This window comes from Sturnira hondurensis, unplaced genomic scaffold (assembly GCF_014824575.4).
Source record: "Sturnira hondurensis isolate 20B ecotype Veracruz unplaced genomic scaffold, ASM1482457v3 Scaffold0015596, whole genome shotgun sequence".
NCBI classification, from domain to species: Eukaryota; Metazoa; Chordata; class Mammalia; order Chiroptera; family Phyllostomidae; genus Sturnira; species Sturnira hondurensis.
Window position 1 is genome coordinate 15,425,972 of NW_028088227.1, and position 22,357 is coordinate 15,448,328.

General features: G+C 40.4%; 1 protein-coding gene across 2 annotated transcripts in view; it reads right to left on the bottom strand.

Annotated features, from left to right (window-relative positions):
* Nucleotides 1–1,138: 1,138 nt before the first annotated feature.
* The window catches only part of HS3ST5 (heparan sulfate-glucosamine 3-sulfotransferase 5), a 265,680-nt gene continuing 244,461 nt past the window's right edge, over nucleotides 1,139–22,357 (bottom strand). For both annotated transcript variants that reach the window (XM_037065078.1, XM_037065077.1), the window contains exons 4-5: nucleotides 8,243–8,381; nucleotides 1,139–3,700 (exon numbers count right to left, since the gene is read on the bottom strand). In XM_037065078.1, coding sequence (XP_036920973.1) covers nucleotides 2,770–3,700; nucleotides 8,243–8,349 — 1,038 coding nt within the window. In that variant the 5' untranslated portion in view covers nucleotides 8,350–8,381 and the 3' untranslated portion in view covers nucleotides 1,139–2,769. The remainder of the gene's footprint in view (nucleotides 3,701–8,242; nucleotides 8,382–22,357) is intronic.

A 22,357-nucleotide genomic window follows, 5' to 3' on the forward strand; every position in this document is an offset into this window, starting at 1 on the left:
CTTTGCAGCTAGAACTGTTTCACAAAGCCATGTGGTTCCACCAAGCCTCTGGAAGGAATCCAAAGTTTTCATGATGCAAAAGGAGTAACTTATTAAAGAAAACCCTAGTGGGGCTGTGGTTATGAGCGGAAGATTTCTCTAGAGTTCTGTTCCCTGTCTGGTGACAACAGGGAACACTTTTCCAAGCAAGGAGATTTGAAACCTCCAGTAGAAGCATGCTATTAAGTCGTAGAATTTTTATTTCTCTCGACCTGGCTCAGTCAGCAGTGCCGATAGTTTTTGTTTGTCTGTTTGTTTCTTTCAGTGAAATGAAACCTACCTCTCAAACCATCCTCCGGGGCTAGACTCCCTGTTTTTGGTCTCTGTGGGGAGGCTCCAAGCTTTAAAACAATCCTCAAACTTATTTAGGAAGTGGAATAACTGGAAATTATGGCACTTTTTTTTCTTTGAATGTGAGAAAGAAATGCTGGCTTATTGAGCTAAAAATAACAAATTATAAAAGTCTGCAAAATCAAATCGAATCTTGGAATATACTCTGACCTACACTTTTGGTAGCAATAGCAAAGTTTAAGAAAAATTGAGAATATAAAAGATTGTGCCTGAGAAACTCCTATTTATTATTCTTTAAATTTCTCTGCGAGTCTTGAAAAAGATTGCCCATTTTTCAATTTTACTGGTGGAATACCTAAGACGAGTTTTTGAAACATCAATATTCCATTGGGGGATAATTTGACAGTAACAGGTTTAAAACTTATTACCTCTATAGTGTTCTAGGAGTAGTTATAATAAAATAATAATATGTGGTTATATCCTTGAATGTAGTGTTCAAAGAGTTTCCGCTGATGATTAGCTGAGAGTTGAAGCCCAGGGAAATCTGAAGACAGATTCCTTATATTTGATTCCATCCCTGGCACAGGGAGATGTGACTGACATTTAGACCCAAGACTCTCACTCCGGAGTCTCACCCAGTGAGTGAGAAGCAAGCCAGCCTGTCAGTGTCGCGGGTGTTGGGTGTCGGGCTTGCTCCTTGCTGAGAGAACAGCGTCACTGATAATGGAAACAGAGAAGATGATTACCACGGCTGTAGCTTCAGAAGCAATGCATACTGACACTGGAGGGGAAAGGGCTATTTATTTTTAAAAGTTCACCATCATACCACTGGACAGGATAAACAACTCACGGAGAAAATCAACACTTATTACAATCAAAAAGGCATCCACTTTAACTTGCTGATTTCTCTAGGCACTCTCAACGTGATGCTGGGCTAAACTCTCTCGTGTCTTCCACTGGATAAGCAATCGTGATTGGGGAAGAAAATCCATCTTTTTTTTTCCCCCTGACATCTCTTTCCATGGTTTTCTGAATTATATTTAAGCATAATATAGTGTAGTTGATGCTAGCAAGCACCCAATTTCGCATTAATTTCTCTGGATGGAAATATGAGCCAAATGTTTGTGTTATAATAACAGCATGATGCAATTCAATCATTGCTGAGCACACTGATAATATTTTCGTCTCAAAGAGGGAGTTCTGAGAGTTTGCATTCATTTCTGAAGCATCAGCAGCTTTCAGTGCAGAGGCCACACAAGTTTTCTAATCTTATTTCATTCAATTTCTCTACTGGTCTGACTCTTATTAGAAGCCAAAATAGAATTGTGATTCTTCTACGCATTGATTATGTTAAAGTATTTCTTCTTTTTCTCCTAGCACAGCAACAACTGCAAGCAAATTAACTTTTATAAAGTTGTAGCAGACTAGCACTGGTGTTCTTTGAGGAGGCTGTTACACTAGCTTTCCAAATAGTTGAGATTTTTAAAATGTATTCCACCCCACTTCATAAATACATTTGCACGAGGGTTCAGAAATCCAGTGGAGAAGTGCACATTTCCAGGCGCTCTCAATATGCACATAGACAGCTTTGAGGCTGGGAGCCAGCAAGAGGCATGTAAAACAAAATGAGTTTAAAAAAAAAGTTGCACATAGGGTAATTTTAATCCATTCCATTTTTAAATACCACAATAAATTTAATTTTCACAATAAATTAAATAGCCATATTCAGTTTACAAAATAGAATTACTTAGTGTGAAACCAGTATTTACAATTAAGTACATTATGTACATTTCTCTTTGTTGACATAGAGAAACATAAAACATAAAACATGGAAGTAAAAGGACTCGACTTTCCAATGCAGGCCCTGCTACAAGTGACACCAGGGTCCAGACGAAAAACAATAGTGCAAAACCACCACAGGGACTTTGGAACAATATCAATTTTATGAGATAAGACATTCTTTTAAATCATAAGAAAAATAGTATTTTCTGTTTTCATGACACCAATTCAGCATCTGAATTAGAGAGCCAGCTTTCCCTTAGAAAAAGATGCATAACTGAATCCTCTGCTTCCTGCAGCTTCACAGCCATTGGTACATTTTACACATTAATCTTTTGGCTTCAATTAATGAAAATGGCAGGTGACAACTTCTGACTCGAAGACTAACTCTTTGAGAACAGTGGAAGTCACTTCCCCCCCAATACCACCACCTCTTCTTTTAGTAACAAATTTAAAAGATGCAACTATGCAGACAGCAAACTGTTTTTGTGAATTTTCAGTAGAAAAAGAGCTGTTCCTATATTTGGTCACATACTGCCTATGTACAAGTAGAGATGGAAAAATGACTTGGGTAGTTGTGGCTAGGAAAAGTGCATATCTTAATCTAGAGGAGACATTGTGTGTCTTCAGGCACAACACATGGTGTTGTATGACATTATTTTAGGGCCAGTTCAGTGTCCTCCCAGTGATCTGGTAAAACTTTTGATTAAAAGGATGAAAGAATTTGCGCAATTTGGTAACGACAGAGGGGTCCACCTCTGGATGAATGCGCCCCTTGCTGCCAGCCAGGCACTTATTAAAGATAATGTTAAATCGCAAGCAGTAAAACCCTCTGGTAGCATTGAAATACAAATTGTATTGACTTATTCTTGGGGGAAGATTCAGGAACTTCTCCACGAGCTGAAGTTCTGGCAGAGGTTCCGTGATGAGGCGATCTCCGTCGACAATGTGAAATTGCTCAATTGGAAAGTATTTCAGCCACCTTTCCAAGTGTTTGGTATAGATGCTGGTTCTTACTGCCTTGTATTTTGTGTTCACTTCACAGGTATTAGAGTCTATTGCCAGCTTCTCAAACTTGTAATAAGTTTTATTCTTCCTCTCCTTCCCCTCTAGCACCTGAGTGTAATCAGAAATAGCTCTTGTGGTTGGCTCCCTGACAATTATCAGCAACTTGATAGATGAGTTCATTTTGTAAATCCTTTCTGGAACCTCCTCCGTGATAAAATATGCTGGGCTCTTTTCGATTGTGATTTGCTGAGGGTAGGAAAAAGGCATCTTCTTCCTATACCACTCAATGCCCTTGGCATAGTTCTCATCATTGTCAAAAAAGTGGATTTCTTGAGAGGCTTTGACCACTGCTGGATGGAGGTTCAGCATCTCAAGCAGGGCCCTTGTGCCTCCTTTCCTCACCCCAATGATAATGGCCTTGGGGAGTTGCTGGACCAGGTCATGAAGGCGAACCTGCTCCTTGGAAGCGTTGCCCTTCCGGAACTCATGCAATAGGCCGCGTTTAAACTGCAGGGCACGCAGAGGGAATTCAGCCTGCCCACGGGCTCCCAGTCGGCCTTCAATGGGGCAAATGGGTTGTAGCCTGCAAGCAACAGAGAGAAACTTTAAGAAGCGCATTGCACCTAACTTCTCATTTTTCTGGTTCCCCAGTCAGAGTAAGACTTTAAATGCATAAATAAAACCACTGTTTCCCAACCTGATTCAATCCATAATGAACATATGTTTGAGAAATTTTATTTTAAGCAGCACTACATTAAATGGACCACACATAATTGATGGAATTTTTTTTTATTAGTGCTCCTTAAAATTTTTATTCACCAAGCACTTAATTGACTACAGCATGTACTTATGTTCACACTGTACAGGACAGACAAGTGACACCAGCCATACTAATAGCCTTTTCATAGCTCACCAGTTAATATCATTTAGAGAACATAAAAGGTGGAAGATTATAATCTCTAGCTGGGAGACTGAAGGGCAGGTAGGAGGCCAGTCTTTTGGGTTTTGTGTAGTATTATTTCCTTACAGCTCAGCAGCACTCACATAGCTCTTAACATTTTTTGAGATATTGTACAACCTGAAAAGGGTTCCCAGTCCCTGCCCTTAGCCATCTGCATCATCGTCAACCTGAAAAATTCCAAAATTGGCACTTGCTGAGCTTTTCATTCTGTGAGAATTTCTGCCGTTGGCCTTGGGGATAGCTGAGAGTACTATATTTCTTCTGCCTACCTTTTTTTTTCCTTTCTTTTTCCCTGCCTCTGTTTTTCTATCTAAAGAGGTCAGGATTATGTTTTTATTTGGCTGAATGTAGAAACAACCCAATACCATCAGCAAATGCTGTATATCACTGACCACAGCTGGGATGGGGATCAACAAGACCTTGGCAGGGCCAGAAACCTCAGGTCCTCATTGCCAAGTCCATTTAAATCAGGGACTCGAGCTCACGAAGGAAGGAATGCAATAGATGGAGCCAAAAAGAAGGGTTTCTGCTTCCACCTTGCCTTAAATAATGCACAACCAGCACTGCTTTTCTCAGAGAAAAAGGTGTAATAATCACAATGATATTGGACTGGAGTAGCTGTTTAATTTGGCAAGACTAGGATGCAATATATTGTACTTAGGATAGTACTAAGTATAGAGAAAACTCTATACTTAGAGTTTCCTTTTGGGTATAGTCTGGAACTGAACTGAAATTCACTATAATTTCCCTAAGTTTACCTGAGAAGGCATTTTAGCCACCTTGGCACAGAATAGACTATTTGCCAAAATCGTTGTTAAACCAAGTCCTTCAACCTGGTTTACCCTAGTTACCCCAGATCCTAGTCACCCTAATAATTTTGAGTATATGCCCCCCTTTTTGTGGCAGTGAGCCTCTCTTTTGCTTTTCCCCAAGACATTCTATTGTACCTTTCTTATCTTCTGTAATGTTTATAATTAATGGGAGAGGAGAAAAACCTTAAGGTCATGCAAAGGCATTCTGCAGAACTGAGGAGAAGGGACTTGGCCTGTGCTCTGTTTAAACTGCTGTCTATCCTAATGTGTAAGGAAAACTATATAAACATATTTTACTTTTTCATGGTGCTTGTTTTTCATGATTTTAAAAGCATCTCTTGCTCTTTATGGAAAACATGAAAATATAGAATACTATAAAAAAGTATTTACCACAGTTAATATTTAGAGAAACCTAACTTTTGTTTTGTTAAATGCGTTAATAAGATTAACGCTGGAGTGCTAAATGAAAGATTTGAAAGTAGCAACACATACATAGTCAAAGATGCTTTTAGTTGTGACATTGTGATATCACAAATTCATTTTCTAGCTCTTCTTGATTGAGAATTAAGGTCTAGTTTCTTAAGATATCCATTACATGTAATGGATGACTTCTCTACTACACATCTAGAATGATGCTAGTGTCTGTCGTCCTTGAAAAATTGAGGAAGAGTTCCATCCAATGCTTTTTATAGGGCTTAATTCTCTCGAGAAACCCTGGCTGACAGGGGCTGAGATGGACAGTCTCTGCCCCGTTTGAGCTGGAAAGGAATTTCCTAACTTTTGGAAAGGGCCATTTTCCTACTTGTCCTTCCTTTTTCTACCTGCTATCTTGGGAGCTCATAGCCTGCAGAACAATTGCTTTTTAGACTCCCTAACTCAGAATAGGAGAAAACATCACCTTATTTTGACTTCTTGAGTGTGTTTTGAGCATGGAGCTCAGACTAAACAATATGAACTCTTAGGATTGGAAGGGACAGTAAAAGTAACTGAGCTCAGCTTCCAACCCAGAGAGCAGGGTCTTCGGTTCCTAAGTCAGCATGTGTCCATTTTATTTTATTTTGTTTTATTTTTTTAAAAGATTATATTTATTTATCGATAGAGAGGAAGGGAAGTAGAGAAGGAGAGAAGTATCAATGTGTGGTTGCCTCTCGTGAGTCCCCTGCTGGAAACTGGCCTGCAATCCAGGCATGTGCCCTGACTGGGAATCGAAACCGAGATTGTGTGGTTTGCAGGCCCGCGCTCAATCCACTGAGCTACACCAGCCAGGGCAGCATGTGTCCATTTTAGATTCAGTCTGCTCAAACTCTCAGGTGAGAACTTTTGAGAAAGTCCAGCAAACAATCTAATTGGAGACTATAGACCAGGTGAAAAAGGAAAAGAATCAGCTAAATAACTAATGCATTAATGACCATTAGATCAATTACTCAATAAAAAGCAAATGATTGGAAGCAAATTAAAGGCATTGGGAAAAACTTGTTGTAAAAGTTCTTTATAAGCAGGACAGTGGTACCACCTTAAAGCTTTTCACTAATAACTAAACACTACTTTTAGGGAACTACTTGAAGTCAGCGATAAACTCTGGATTATACCATTTCCTGTATTTAGCAACTAGCGAGTGCGAAGTTTGCTCAGGAACTTTGAACTAAAAAAACATCAAGAGGTCTTTTTTTTAACCAGTCAAAATCGACCCTGGCTGAAGGAAAATAAAGACCACTGCTATATTATTTGTTAAGTATCTGCGTGATAAGATTTACAGACTGGAAAAGAAAAACTACAAGGAAGATATTTTCATTTTAAAGCGTGGCTGCATTTTCACGGAAAACGGGAAGTGAATGCATAAGAACATACACAAACACTCCAGTGTTTCCAGTGCAATAAGGAGTTTTAAAGAGCAAAGACGGAAGGTTCATGTTTTAGAAATTCAATCCTCTATGCTTCACAATCATCCCGGATATGGGACGGGCCGGAGGTAGTCAACACGAAGCCAGAGTGTAGACACTGCTGGGCATTCTGCAGGTCTAGCGCCCCTCTCAACTGTTTGCTGGTTTAGAGCCAACCCCTGGCTCTATGAATATCCTCTCCGTGATTTTCCATTGGTTTCTGGGCAATTACGGGGAGCGACAGCCTCCTCATCTTGTATGTTCAGCTCCTGGAAACCAGCACTAGTTAACACAGTTACAGCGCCCCAAGCCTGCACCATCTTTCCAGGGCAGTGGATCCCAAACCTGATGAGCTCCTTTATAGACTCAAATATAATTGTAACTCTCCTGGTAGGCCATTAATTGTTCACTCATAAATTTCATAATGCAGATAACTAAATACGTCATTGCTATTTCACATGGACGGAGTTTCAACAACCAGAGGCACACAGACCATGGTGAGCTCTAGAAAGTGGCATTTCTACTGTGTATGGCTTTATCCCTTCTCTGAAAACGAATGTCAATGCACACAGAATACAAATGGATCCTGGCAAACACTTTGGTTTGAGCGACTTGGATCTTTCTTTTAAAGGCTCAATAAATCAAAATCAATAGTGCAGAAAAGCATGTTTCTTGGGAATTTTGAAGACGAAAAACAAAGGAGTAGATTTAAAATTCTACCCTAGGGAAGTTTCAGTTAAGAAACACTGCCCAAGATTAAAATTAAGGAGAGAATCCTAGAAGCAGTGAGAGAAAAGGAGACGGTTACCTACAAAGGAGTTCCCATAAGATTATAAACTGATTTCTCAAAAGAAACCTTGCCAGCAAGAAGGGGCTGGAAGAAGTATTCAGAGTCATCTAAGGCAAGGATCTACATCCAAGATTACTCTATGCAGCAGAGCTATCATTTAGAATGAAAGGGCAGATAAAGTGCTTCTCTAATAAGGTCAAGTTAAAGGAGTTCATCATCACCAAGCCCTTATTATATGAAATGTTAAAGGGATTTATCTAAGAAAAAAAGATAAAAATATGAACAACAAAATGACAGCAAACTCACAGTCATTAACAACCACACCTAAAACAAAAACAAAAGCAAACTAAGCAACAACTAGAACAGGAACAGAAACAGAAATGATCACATGGAGGGTTATCAACAGGGGAGTGGGAGGGGGAGTGAGGGGGAAAAGGTATGGAGAATAAGTAGCATGGATGGTAGGTAGAAAATAGGGGGGAGGGCAAGAATAGTATGGGAAATATAGAATCTAAAGAACTTGTGACACATGGACATAAACTAAAGGGGGGAATGGTTGGGGAGGGGATGTGCAGGGTGAGGAGAGTGAAGGGGGAAAATGGGACAACTATAATAGCATAATCAATAAAATATATATTTTAAAGAGAAATACATGAGCACAAGTATGTGTTTAATTACCTACCTATCCAAGCTCCCAACTCTGGCGACTAGATACAGGAGACTCCCAACAGCAAGGCTTCCCAGCACCAGGAGCTTCTGTCTCAGCCACGCCTGCTGTTTGAATAGCATGGCCCTCCATCAACCTTCAGGACTTCTGCAGCCTGAGAGACAGGATAGAAGAGGACTCAGCATCAGTCATCTCTTAAAGGCTCTTTCAATTGTTACAAAGTTCAGTGGGGGTGGGTATATAGGTGATTAAGTGATGTCACTAGAAGAACAGACCTCATACCAATCTTGACAATGTTCATGGGGTAATGGGTATTTAGTAAAACAAAGTTTCCTCCTGCTGATCTGTGTTATAAGATCAAATACTAAACCAGGGCAAAGACACAAACTAGAAAGAACCTGCTACCAAGGGTACCGAAACCATTTTTGGTGTCTCTGGGCCACACTGGAAGAAGAGTTATCTTGGGCCACACATTAAATACAAAAACACTAATGAACAGTGATGAACACAAAAAAGGTTTTAAGTAAATTTATAACTTTGCGTTGGGCCACATTCATAGCCATCCTGGGACGTATGCACCCTGTGGGCCATGGGTTGGACACCCCCGTGGCTAGGCAATTGTCAAAGTAAGTAAAATACATACATTATAACATATACTAAATATATATGTGTGCATATATATATCTAAAATTTTTTGTTGTTAATCATTCAAACAAACTGATAAAAGAAGCAACTAAGCAGGTTTACCAGCAAGGTAACCAGTAAACTAAAGTTTCTGCATTGGAATAACAGGACAAATGTAGAAAGTGAAATATCCCTGTTCAGTAACTTATCATTTTGTGTGTAACATTTTACTTATATGTTTTTTTTATTTGTTGTAAGTGAAGGAAGAGGGCAAGATCAAAAGCTGTTACTTTACTCATTGAGGTTATCAGGACAACTATCAGGACCGTGTCTCTAAGTAACCTGAGGTTTCTCTTCACATTCTCTGTCCAGTGCTGAATTGGACTGGCTGATTCTGAAAACATGCTCAGACTAGATAGATGCCCCTGACGCCTCCTTCGGGTGGGTTTGGTGAAAGGGCTCTAGCTCTTATATCATGATGGAAGCTTACCTGGAAGCTTCATAGTCTTACCTGAAATAAGGCCAGCTGAAAAGTGTAAGTGCTATTATTAAATTTGGAGGGAAAATGTAAGCTTCTCATTCAGGCTTTCTTATTAAAAAAGTAAATCTAACCCCCCTTTCAAGATAAGATTTTATTTTTATTGAAACTCAAACAGTAACCCAAGAAGAGGAACTTCAGCAATGGGTCATGGTTAGCAATTGCTTTGCTGCAGTGGTATCTCTATATTTGCTATGTGAAGGTTGTCTCTGTACAAAGGGGTGTACTAGAATTGACGGATTAATTTGTTCATTCATCAAGAAATTTCTAGGCATCAATAGCATTTCTGGCTATTGTACCAGGTTCATGGGGGATTCAAAAAAAGATATTGAAGGACTTTTAGCCCTTGAAAAACTAATAATGGGATTAGGGAAGCATGAAACAACTGGAGGATGCAACCTAATTCATGATAATGTATGAATAAATGTTGAGGAAACAAAATGAAGGGAATAGGGACACAGACTCCATGTTGTGTGTGTGTGTGTGTGTGTGTGAAATGTACTGCATGGCTTGGTGAGGGGGTTATAGGAAGGCACCCCAAAGGGGAGAGATAAAGGTGGAATTCATCCAACACACAGCCAAAAAATATTTATGGAACATGCCCATGTACTAGATCCTGTACTGGGTACAATGTAACACGGCAATCTGTAGTCTAGTGGAGAAAACAGAATTAAACCAATAAGCATAGAATTTACAAGAATTTACAAACTGTAATAACAGTGAAAGTGACAGGAGGCAGTGAGAAAGGAGGAACCCACTTCAGTCCTTCCTGAAGTGGTGCGGGCTGACTGACACCTGGAGCGTGAAGAGCTGCGGGACGGAGGTGGGCAAAGGAGGTTTCAGGGACAGGAACCAGTGTTTGCATAAGTGCTGGGGAGGAAGATGCTTGGCTAGTTTGAGAAGTGAACGGGGCCTGGTGTGGCTGCACACGAGGACCGAGAAGGGAGAGAGAGGATTAAAGACAAGAGCAAAGAGGGGCAATAAGGGTACTTGCAGGGTCTGAGTGAGTGTGATTCTGACTTGGCATGGCTTGCCTTGCATGTGGGTGTAATGGGGAAGAGAAGAGAAATGAGAAATGGGGTTTACTGAGGGCTGCTATGTGGCAAAAATATTGTACAGGTGGTATTTCAGGAAATTCTCAGAAAAATCCTATGGAGCAGATATATTGTTTCCATTTTATGGATGGGTAAAGTGAAGCTCAGATAATTTTCTCTATCTGATCTGAGCAGGTGATCACACAATTAGCAGGTAATATGAAGGCGAAAGGGTGCTTTCTTATGTAGGGGGATTGGGGACTTTGCTGAAAGAATCTTTCTCCTATTTCCAGGTTGATGCCGAAAGTCATATGCCCTAAGCACAGGGCTCTGATCCCATTGAAATAAAAATACCGCAGTGCGATGCAGAACAGGGTGGCAGAGAGAAAACTGTGCCCGAGTTCTCCAAGCAAATTCTCCACTTAGTAGCCCTGTGATTTTGAGGTGGCCACTGAGATTTTTCTGGGCCTTTCTTTTCCCATCTATAAAGTGGGGGGTAATCTCAGATCTCCCCACTCCATAAATGAGAATGAAATGAGGTTTCCACAAGCCACCTCACTGTACAAAGGCTTATTAATATGCCAGAATAACATAAGGGATTGTGTGTCATTTATATGTTAGTGTGAATGAATTTAATGTGTATTCACAAAGTGTGAGAAAACAAAAGCTGTTATGTGGTTGAAGAGGGTCAGATACAAGTGGAAGAGATGGGAAAGTTAAGGTGAAATGTGCTTGCCCCGTGGCCTTAATGAGGCTCACCGGCCATGCACAGAGGAGCAACTAAGAGGGAGGCTGGAAAGTCACCTGACCTCTGCTCCCTAAATGTGGTGCTCACACTCTGCTCCTCAGAACTATGCTGCACAAGGCTAATTCCAATTCAACCAGCTCATTGGTCTACCTGCCTTTGGCTACACTGCATCCTGTAAGGTCTGGGCTGTGTCCCAGTTCCTCCAGAAGTCCTCTCTAGCTGATGCCCCAGCCCACAGTTCTCTCCCTCCTCCACTGAATTCTTGTTCTTGCAGTCAGAACCACAGTTAGGCCTTCCACTGTTCAGAAGTGTCGGTTTATTGTCAGCTGCTACTTTCTTCTGTGTTTGTTCCGACATCTCTCAGCAATTGCAAGCCTACTGATGGACTCAGTAAAGAGGTCATCCTCTTTACTGCTCCCATACCCCTTCACTCTCATCTCTGTGCTTTTGTCAGCTTCCTGAGTGGCCTTCAATCTTTCCTACATCTCCTCCTTCAAGACTCCCAGATTTTATTAATATCTTCCTGGGGAGGGTGAGCCTGGTGGATATAGAATTTTGGGGAAAAAAATCTTGATGCACAATCCCATTGGTGGGTAGTAATGGGTCAAGCCCATTGCATAGATAATTACAGACCAAATTGTAATAGCTAGGAACACCTGGGCTTAGGGATAGCACTTGGGAAGCACTGCAGGAGGTGAGTTAAGCTATTTAGTGAACTAACAGCTGAACTCTGCTCAAGGTTGGCAGGCAGGGAAAATAATTTTAAAATTGACTGAGGATGTGAAGGTTGCTGAGGAAGTAGCCCAAGATTTAGGAGAATATTACAACAATGATATCAAGACCTCTACTGCAACACACTTGTCATCTGAAAAACAGTTCATTATTAAACCTGTCTGAATATGAGGTCATTATTTTTTGTACTGCCATTGGGGACCTTTCATTCTCAAAGGCACTAATATTCAACCTATAGATTCTTCCTCTGTGAAACGCCCAGTTATTACCATGGAGGTTGTACTCTGTGGGATAGGCTGCTGCTTCCTCTCCAGCTTCTTTATGTCTGAGATACCTGCAGTACACCCACTGTGGGTTTCTCTCTTTGGGAGACTTAGCGCTGCCTCCTCTATTTGTGGCAGGCCCATTACAGCCCCCAAAGCACCCTCCTGTCCACTCTGACACTGAGCAGAACTACAATTTTCATTCGAGATCTCAACTAATGTGAGTGAGCCATCCGTGGTGCAAAGGCCACTGGATTGGGAGTCAAAGACCCTCAGTCTCACTTTGGTTTAGTTTTGAAATAAAAACTTCCTGAATTTTGGGCTATCATCTGTAAAGTGAAGACAACACTGTTTATCTCACAGGGTTGTTACAACATAAGCCTTGAGTAAGACGGTGGGGAAAAGCTTTATGAACATTTGGGCACTTTACAAAAACAAACCATAATAAATTACTTTTGGGAGGTTGCTAAATTCATTCTTGAACTGCATAATAAGGAAGAAAAGAATACAGTAAATGCAGTTTTCATTAATAGTATAATTGGATTTTGAAAAATATAAGTTCATTTTTAATATAAATAACTTTTAATAGAAACTCCTGTTAAACATTAAAATGCTAACACTATATTTTCTGTTTAAAGCAATATAGCTCAATTACCCAAACCAAAATGTTAACGCTTATCTTATTGGGCTGAAATCTCTTGGAATTTTTGAGAAAACAAGGTTGTTTAGGACATAGGAAGTGAGATCTGATTCTGTTTTGTAATCGGATACAGACTATGTGCTAAGCCCCTACAGCAGCCCCTGAAAAAACTTTGCTAAGGGGAAACCAAAGAGACTCGGTTAACTCGAAATTTAAGATGCCCTTTAGGCTCTCTACACCATCATGAAGCACTTGAGCCTCTGCCAGGATGGAGTCTCGAAAGCAGGGAGCTGCCGCTCTGGTCTAGGTGTGTGCGGTGAAGAGAAGCCACGCCATCCAACCTGCACAGACCGCACTGCTAACCTGGGGGAAGGTTAGCTGTCCCTCCAACATCAAAGTCCCTCCCCTTTCGCTATTCCAGCTATAATGGACGTCACCTGAGCAATTGTGCTGGTAATAGGAAATTTATATCAAAATGAAAGTTTTAAAAAATATATATTATTTCTTTTTACTAAAAAAGGTAGAAGACCTACAGTGACTTTTAAGCCTCGTCCATCTCCAGTTTTTACTCTCTCAGTGTTTTTCATATTACGTGCCAAGAACAGCACAATTACAGTTTTTCCAGATTACTAAAGCCTTAATAAACACGGCATTTTAGCTGAACAAAGCAGAGCATCTAAATAACAGAGTACATGGCCAGAAGCAACAAATTGTAAAGACATCTGGCTGTTTCTCCAAAGCAGCACTAAGCAAAGAAGAAAATGAGTCCCAAGCCGAAACAAAGAAATAAGGAAATTCAAAAATAATAATAACAAAGACACATCCAAGTGCTGCTCAAAGGCTGCTGGATGTGGCTGCCACAAGCCCCTGGTGCCCATAAAAACAGGAACAGAAACAACAGTAGCAAAGTTCATTAAAAATGACTGAACTTGTATAGCAGAATTATTCTGTAACCATCTTTTGAGTATTAGGTCATTTATCCTGGGCAACAGCCTTATGAAGTGGACAGGAATTACATTTATTGAGGACTAGGCCCTCTGTTACTCACATTAATTATCTGTAATGCAACAGACCTGTGAAATATTATCCATTTTATATCTTCTGATAGAACTGAAGAGCAGAGAGATGAGCAGATTGTTCACCCAAGGCCATGTGAAAGGAAAACGTGGAAGGAGGATTTAAATTCCCTATCATCTGACCCCAGAGAACGTGGTCTCTTGATTGTTGTGCCACTCACAGAGCTTGGGATGCTCTACCTGGGAGACTTGTAATAAACGCTTGTTTATTGATTGATGAGAGTGGACAAAACCACTTAACTCCACCCAAATTACCTGCCATTGAACTTGGAAGTAGGGGATGGGAAGGTAAAAACAAAACAGTGAAAGAAGAAAAAAGTTTCACAGACGGACAAGTAAATGGGGCTATTTGGGTGGCTTGAACTTGATGGAAGCTGAAAAATATTAGTAAGTAATGATAATACAATAATGAAAGGTAGCATTTTTATAATTTACAATATAATTTTCACACTCACTATACCATTTATAATTAAAACGGACCAGATTCATAAGAACCTTACTTGTTCACAATTCAGGAACTGAATTTCTTTTTGATAGCTTTTACCGTAGGTGAACAGAGTAGCAGTGGTTTGGACGGCCGCTTGATTCACATTCTTAGACTTTTCTCCAGGAGATCTTGGTTACATTTGTTAATGACCTCTCTTTGTCCCCCCATCCCTCCTCTCCCCCGTCCCCTCCCCCCAGCTCTTCCCCTTCACCATCTCAGTGAATGGCTCCTCCTCTGTCCCCTGCAGTCACCCAGCTTGGAAACCTTGGAGTCCTGTGTCCTTGGCTCTATCCCTCCTCTGACATCCGATCGGCCAGTAAAATTCTCCCTCCACAACGTGTTAGAATGCAGCAGCCCCTCTGCACTGTCATTTGTGACTGCCTTGGTTCAGGCCATGCTCTTTCTCTTAGACAGTTACCGTCTCCCCACTATTAGCAGCCTCAATTTATTCTCCATACTGGTGCCAGAGGGGTCTTTCCAAACAAAAATTTGATCTTGTCGCCTTGAGGTTTAATATGCTTTAATAGGCCTCTATTATCATTTATATATTTTAAAAAGATCCTTTACTCCATTCCAAAGCAACTCCATACAACCCCCCATGGCTACATATACAAACTTCACACAAAACAACTTGCTGTTCTTTTGAATAGGCCACAGTCAGATTTGCTTCAGGGCCGGAAGCATAAGGTTTTTATAGCCTGAAAAAACTAACTCTGTGCCTCATTTATCAGGTCTGGGACACCAATAAAGTGTATCCCAATAGGATACTAATAGCCTGCCCCATAGCACTGCTGTGAGGACTAAATGAGCATGTAAAATAATTAGAACACTGCTCGCCACATAGTAATACTTAATAAATGTTAGCAGCATCTACTACTGCTTCTTTCTCCCCTCCTCCCAGGCCTTGGCTTAATTCCTGTCATTTAGGTTTCAGGTGCCTTAGGAAAGTCTTTCTTGATCACCTAAGGCTGGCTTACAGGTTCTTCCTATGTGTTAACACAGCCCCTTCCTTCCTTCCTTCCTTCCTTCCTTCCTTCCTTCCTTCCTTCCTTCCTTCCTTCCACCTTCTTATTTTCATTTCCTAGGTCTTTCTCCTCAGCTTTCTGTGCCTCTTTCTGGTTTCTCCTTGCACTCTGCCACTGAGTGTGTTCTTTAAATAATAGAACGTAAAAAGATAGAATGCAGCTTTTATTCTTAGGCCACAATGATAGCAAAAGAAAGTACAACCAAATATCTTAGAAAATCTTATTAAGTATTAGCAAATCTGTAAAATAATTTATATTAGTTTATATGCAAAATAATACTAAAAGTCTCCATTCTTGGGCAGGCTTTAATTTAATATTTTCTTAAATTGCATTATTAATGTGCTTCAAAGCTTTGCTCTTTCTATTACGAGAGATACTTCTATACTCTGAATTTCAGGTCTTCCTTTCAGGGCCTGAAGAGTTCCACTAAGTTCTTACATTCAGATAACCACATATGTTTCATTATCAATAAATGTTTACTGAATACCAACTGTGTGCCAGGCACCGCAGGTGCCAGAAAATATGTGGAAAACAAGAGACACAAGTCCTGCCTCTGGTTATTGTCCAGTATTCAAGTCCGGCTCTTGATAAAAGTATAAGGAAATTGCATCTTCCTTTCCACACAGACCCCAGATTCTCTTAGATGGCTGTGAGGGAAGAATCCCCACAAATGCAGGGTCTGCTGGATTTCAGAGTCTCATCTCCCGGCCCGAAGAGCCACATCCTCCATAAAGGGCCCTAATCTCTTACCCAAGTGACTATAGTCAAACCACTCTCTAAATGTAAACCACTCTCTATTCTTCCTTTTAATGGGACTCTTCCAGATCCCCTGCTAAGTAAAGACTTCATGGGTGTGTTTAGGACAAACTTTGTCACAGTAAGTACTTGTGGCCAGACAGGTCTTGTGGCCTGTGCATTAGCATGGGGCTCTGTGATCAGAAGGGCCATGCTTGGTTTAATGCTTTCTTGTCACTGTCTTGAAATTCCTAATAATTTCTGAATAAGAGACCCCATGTCATTTTGTACTGGGCCCCGCAATTACGCGGGCGTCCTGCATCCAGATCTTCCAGCCTTCAGAAATTACATGACTTATATGGAGGCCATGGCTCGTCCAGTGGTACCTCCTTCTTTCATGAAACCTTTGGCTTTAGAGACACTGCCTGAAGCCTACCACTCAGAACACAACCTTTCACATCTTCTTACTGAGCTGGGAATTCCACCCCTTTATTTTTCTGAGTTTCATGGTCTTCCCTGAGGCCCATCTCTTCCCTGGGGTACCCAACACCCCAGGAACATGGGAGCCACCCACAAAGCCTTATACCCCAAAGTACCACATATACCCATAGCACAGCATGTGGCACACAGGGATAATGTCCAACACACACGTGCACACACACACACACACACACACACACCCTCAGGAGCAGGTTTCATGACAATACAGTAATAATGGGAAATTGTTTGAGGCGAAGAGGGCAGTATCATCACCCCTATCATACAGGTGAGAAAATGCAGAGACCCAAGGACTGTGGCCACTTGCTCCTATCACAGGATGGACAACCACCTCCCCTTCCCCTCCTCCCTTCAAGGTGAAACGTAACGGGAAGCTCAAACTAAGTTACCTGCTATGTGATCTGGAGTGAATCACTTTAACCTCCTTGATCTTTGGGTTTTTTTTTCACTCAAGAAATAATGGGCTTTGCAGGGAGGGTGGGTAAAGGGGACTAAATGGTAATGGAAAAAAACAACAAAAGGAAATAAAGGAATGAGTTCAGCAATCCTTCCTGGGTCTAAAATTCTCGTATTCTAAGGTATCCCACCAGAATAGCACTAAACGAGTGTTCTTAGAGATTAATTTATAAGGTGCTGAAGACAATTACAGTGGGAGTAAATTAGCACTTGAGGTAAATCTCAATGTTTAATTTCTTGCTTTCCCCCAGTTTTAAACGGTCTTGACCTCTTTCAAGATGGCCACACTGCATTAAGCTACCTATTGCTGTGAATAAAACAGTCCTCTTATTCTAAGACACGACACTTCTTTGAAAAGACACCAACACTTGGGCGAGCGTCTCCTGCTCAGTTCTCAATGTGCCCTGCTGCCAGGGCACCCAGAGGTGAGAAAAGCTAACCGAGGGCAGCTGAGGAAAGTTGTCATAAAGAAGACTCTTTTTTTCTATGATAATGATCACATAAGAGAGCTGTAATGAGAGAGAAACAAATGGAGAGGGGCACGAGAACAAGGGCATGGGTAGCAGTGTCCACGTGAATGTGGAGACAGGGTGGAGATTAAGAGGGAAATAGGCACCATTTGGTAGTAGATTAAGCAGAAAATGTATCAGGATGCTCATAATTGCTCTATCTAATAGCGAAGGAAGATATTTCGCTCTTTGTTTCTTCAGTTAACCATGAAGGGTCAATGTTAGAAATGAAAAGGAAGAAAGTTGATAAATTATACAAAACTGTGGAGTTTATTACTGCTCTTTACTGAGTGCTTATCTCCTGGGAATTACTGCAGAAGCCGCTTTGAGCAAATTCCAAATTTTCAAATGGGTTCTCCATTTCATCCCTCCATTCTGCTTTTGATATCATGCATACATAATTTATCACAGCTACCATTACTGCGTTAGCCTGGGCAGTCCTCTGGCTCTCTGTCTGCAGAAGGATACTCATTTTGTATTTGTAATGACCGAACTTAAAAGGAGCCAGTTAATTCTTCTTCTGTTCAGGGGTCTCATTTCGTGGAATGATGTCTTAAGGAAAGAGATGGGAATCGAATTCTATTTTGACATGGAATCCCAATTACTCTCAATCTCAGTATCTGTACATGTAAGTAATGTTTACAGAACAAGGGTGCGTTTTCCCCCTCCTAAAGTTTCCTTATGTTTCACTAAGTAGTTGCTGGGAATTTAGTGCATTTGTCCTTCTGGTGAGCTCAGAGGCAGAATCTTTCACTCTCTAATCTTGTGTTTATACAGAAAAGTGTGAATCAGAGAGGTAACAATTGTACTGGCAATTAAGTTAAATACATGGTTCAAACAAATCATTCCAGTAAGTTAGGCTCATGCAGTAAACGAAGTCAAGTTAACTGGATGAGTTTTTTTCTCTGACTTATATAGTTGAAATCAATTGTATAGTAATATTAGTTCTACTTTTTACACCCAGTAAAAAAAGTAATGTCAAATGTTTAATGTTGAAAGCATTTATTTAAAATCAAGTGTAGTATTCACTACCAAACAGAAAAGATCTACTTTTTAATCTTATTCCCCATCTCACAAATTTTGTTTTTGTTTTTGGTGAGGAACAAAGAATAGTATATGTAAAAATTTCTTTTAATTCCAAAAAAGATTAAAAGCATGCTTATACTTTGACAATTAATTTTTATTTGATTGTGATTCTCATTATCCTCTCTCTGTAGTGACTTTTTCATCCCTTTTAATCTCTATAACATTAAACTATATATTTTTATAATTACTGAAGACAATGTTAACTTTAACATTAAATATTTTAAATGAGTAATTAAGCCAACAGCAGACTGCTTATACAAAAATATAAGTGTACTACATTCACACGATCAAGTTAGACTCAGATAACTCAAGTCGTTTAATATAAAATTTAAGCAAACACATGTAGGTACGACCTCCTGAACGCTTTAGAGGAAGATTTCTTATTATACATCAAAAAACAATTTTCACAATACTACTATCTATTTGTATGGAACTTTACAGTTTTTCAAGCTTTAGTTTAACACCATTTTGCTTGATTTTCACCACAAAGGTATGGGGACACAACACCTATGTTATTCTCCATTCTACAGACGACGAAGACAGCCCTTGGTCCGAGTATGGTGCCTGGGTCAACCTAGCTAATGGCCTGCAGAGTTCGAAATGGAATTTAGCTGTCTTGACCTTTTGTGTTTGTGGGAAAATTCATCCTCTTTCTATGAAGATTTGGCATTCATTTTGGTGCCAGGACTAGATGCTCATTATAAGGGCAAAGCTAATCCTGTGTGCTGTAGGTTTTGAAAAAGCGCTGAAGTAATTTTTTGCCACAATGTAGGACTTCGAAGAAATGAAGGAGGTATAAAGTAATTTGGAATTAAAAAGTATTAGTATTTTTTCCTCTTTCTCTGGTTAGATCATGTTTTTCTTAGAGAAATATTCTGGCAGGATGAGAAGGATTGCAATAGATTCATTAAGGGTAGAAAAAGAAGAAGAAAAACAGTTAATAATTCCTGAGAATAAAAATCTTTATGCCAATTATGAACTTAGAACATTAACTCCTATCACCTCCTCCCAACTAATATGTATATTTTTCGTCAGGATTTCATTTTAGTCTTTTTCCCCAACCCCTCCTAAATTAGACATTATGTTATTACTGGCTTGCACATTCGTTGTTTATTTAGATTTATCCATATTTATCAACATTGTTGCTTACTATTCCTTTTTTATTGGTATCAGCTTTATGAAGATATAATTCACATGTCATTCTACCATTCTCTCATTTAAATTTTCCCATTTAAATGTGTAAAATTCAACGGATTTTAGTGTGCTCACAGAATTGTGCAGTCTCACAACACATTTTAGAATATTTTCATCAATCTCAGAAGAAACCCTGTCCCTGTCAGCAGTCACCCGCAGGTCCCCATCTCTCCCTCCCCAGCCCTAGGCACTCGCTGGTCTACCTTCTGTCTCCCTGTTCCTCCCCGCCTCTCAGCTCTTCTACTTCCTTTTTGCCAGGAGTAGAATTACCTCTTATTCAGCAAACAAAAGCTGTGACATGTCAAACCAAATACAGAACTATTTTTCTCATTTTCTTCTCCTTCCCAAAGGAAAAAATTGGTAGTACTTCTTGGTTTCTTTCAGTTATTTTCTCTTTTGAGGATGGTCCACTTCCTGAAGGGTTTGTTAGCTGATGAGACTAGTAGTGAGTTGGAACAATGTAAAAGAACAGATTACTAAAGTCTTCTTTTTTGAATATTAGTCTTTTTTATAAAAAATGTGTTATAAGTGTTCAGCAAAGGCCTTTTAGGCCAGTGATGACTTCTAAAACTTAAAGAAAACAGAAGCTGGCAAAGTGGAGTTAGCACTCAGAAGGCAAACAGTTTCACTGGGAGATGTGCTGAGATGTGGCTAGGAAGCCCTGCTTACTGAGTGCTCTTGGAGAGCAACAAAGCCAGACAACAGCGAAAGGGGGTCAAGACAGATTTTATTCAGTAGTTCTACTGCAGTGGAGGACAGACTTCAGGAGGGAACTGAGTTGAATTGTGATTGGTAGAGGTAACCAGGTGCTTCAAAGGGAGAATAAAGGAGTAGGGAGAAGGAAGGGGTGGAGCCTCTAGCAGAGTCAGGAAATTATAAAGAGTGGAAAGGGGGTTGGACCCTGGGAATAAGCTATCTGGGCTTGTTAACTGGCACTTATCTGGAGGAAAAACAAATTTCTAACATGTGAGGACTGGAGGTAGTTTTGCAAATTGGAGCAAGGCCCCCAACTAAATCAGGAAGTGGTAGACAGGAGAGGGAGAGCCTCTTCTCCGGGCATTGCATTGCTAGGTCCCCAGGGAAACAGTTCCAGGTGGTAGAAGGTTATAATGGTAAGTTTTCTGAAGTAACAGCTTTAAGAGGGAGTTTATGGAACTTTGTCAGGTTGGAGCTGGAATGAACAGTAAGTTCCTTGGGTAGCATTGAGCTGTCTCAGGCAGACATTTTAAGGAGGGCTGGGTTCATCCTAGGGATAATGGCTATAGGCTACACGAAGCCTTGTGGGAGTTTGTTCAAGTTTCTCAGTGTGGGAAGAGCAACTTCTAGGACCTGAGAACAAGCTCTGGCCAGCAGCCAGAAAGAGCCTGCACCTTCATTCCTACAACCACGAGGAGCTAGACTCTGTCAACCACAAAAATGAATTTGGAAGCAGCTTCTTCCCCAGAGTCCCCAGATAAGAGCCCAGTCAAGGTGACTGGTTGATTTCAGCCTTCAGAGACTCTCTGCTAAGAATCCACTTGAGCCCACCTGGACTCCTGACCTATAGATCTGTGAGCTAATAAAAGGATGTTCTTTTTAAGTCACTATGCATGTAGTCATTTGTTAAGCAGCATTAGGAAACGAATACAGGCATATTTCTCCATCATCTATGACTTTAAGGGGGAAAAAAAGCAGCAGTAATGATTTCCCCCCTGAAGCTTTCTTCTCACAGAATACTGAGTGTCAAACAGCAAAAGCTCACCTTCAAGAAATACATTGTACTCCTGACAAAGCTAGCCAGCTCTTATGCTCAAACTTTGAACAGAGACGATAATGCAATTGCGTTCACTATTGGCAAGAAAAGGTCAATTTAGTGAAATGTCGAATACCTTTCAGTGAAAAGGCAGATCATTATATCTGACACTTAGTGAGTACTCTGAGTTATAATGTGCAAGCTACTGTCTTCATATTACTCTTTATAGAAATGGATTTCTCTGTGTCTTTTCCTCAAGCAAAAGCCATGCTCCCCACTGCTCACCTGCAGGCTCTGGAAGTAGCTTCTCTTCCTGCTAAGGCTCCACGTCCCTGCAGCCAAGTGGAACACTGTGCATTTAGTTAAGTAGTGACCACCCCCACCCTCAATTTCTCCTCAATCACTTTTCTAGCTGATTTGTCTTGATATGTCCACACAGATTCTAAATCTGACAAATATTCAATTTCTAAAACATGCCAAATACTTTCCTAATTTCCCTCATGCTCTCCTTTTCGCTTGTGATGCCCTTTTTTGTTTTGACTTGTAGCGACTGTACTTATCCTTCCATATTCAGCTCAAAGGTCACTTCCCCCAAGAGTCTTTTCTAGATTCTTCCAGGAAGAGTTGTATATTCCCTCTTTTGTTTCAAAAACAGCTTTTTCTCTGTTGTATAAATGCCTGCTTTTCCCACAACACTGTTAAGTTACTGACATTAAGAATAACTGTTTATACACACACACATGATATAGATTA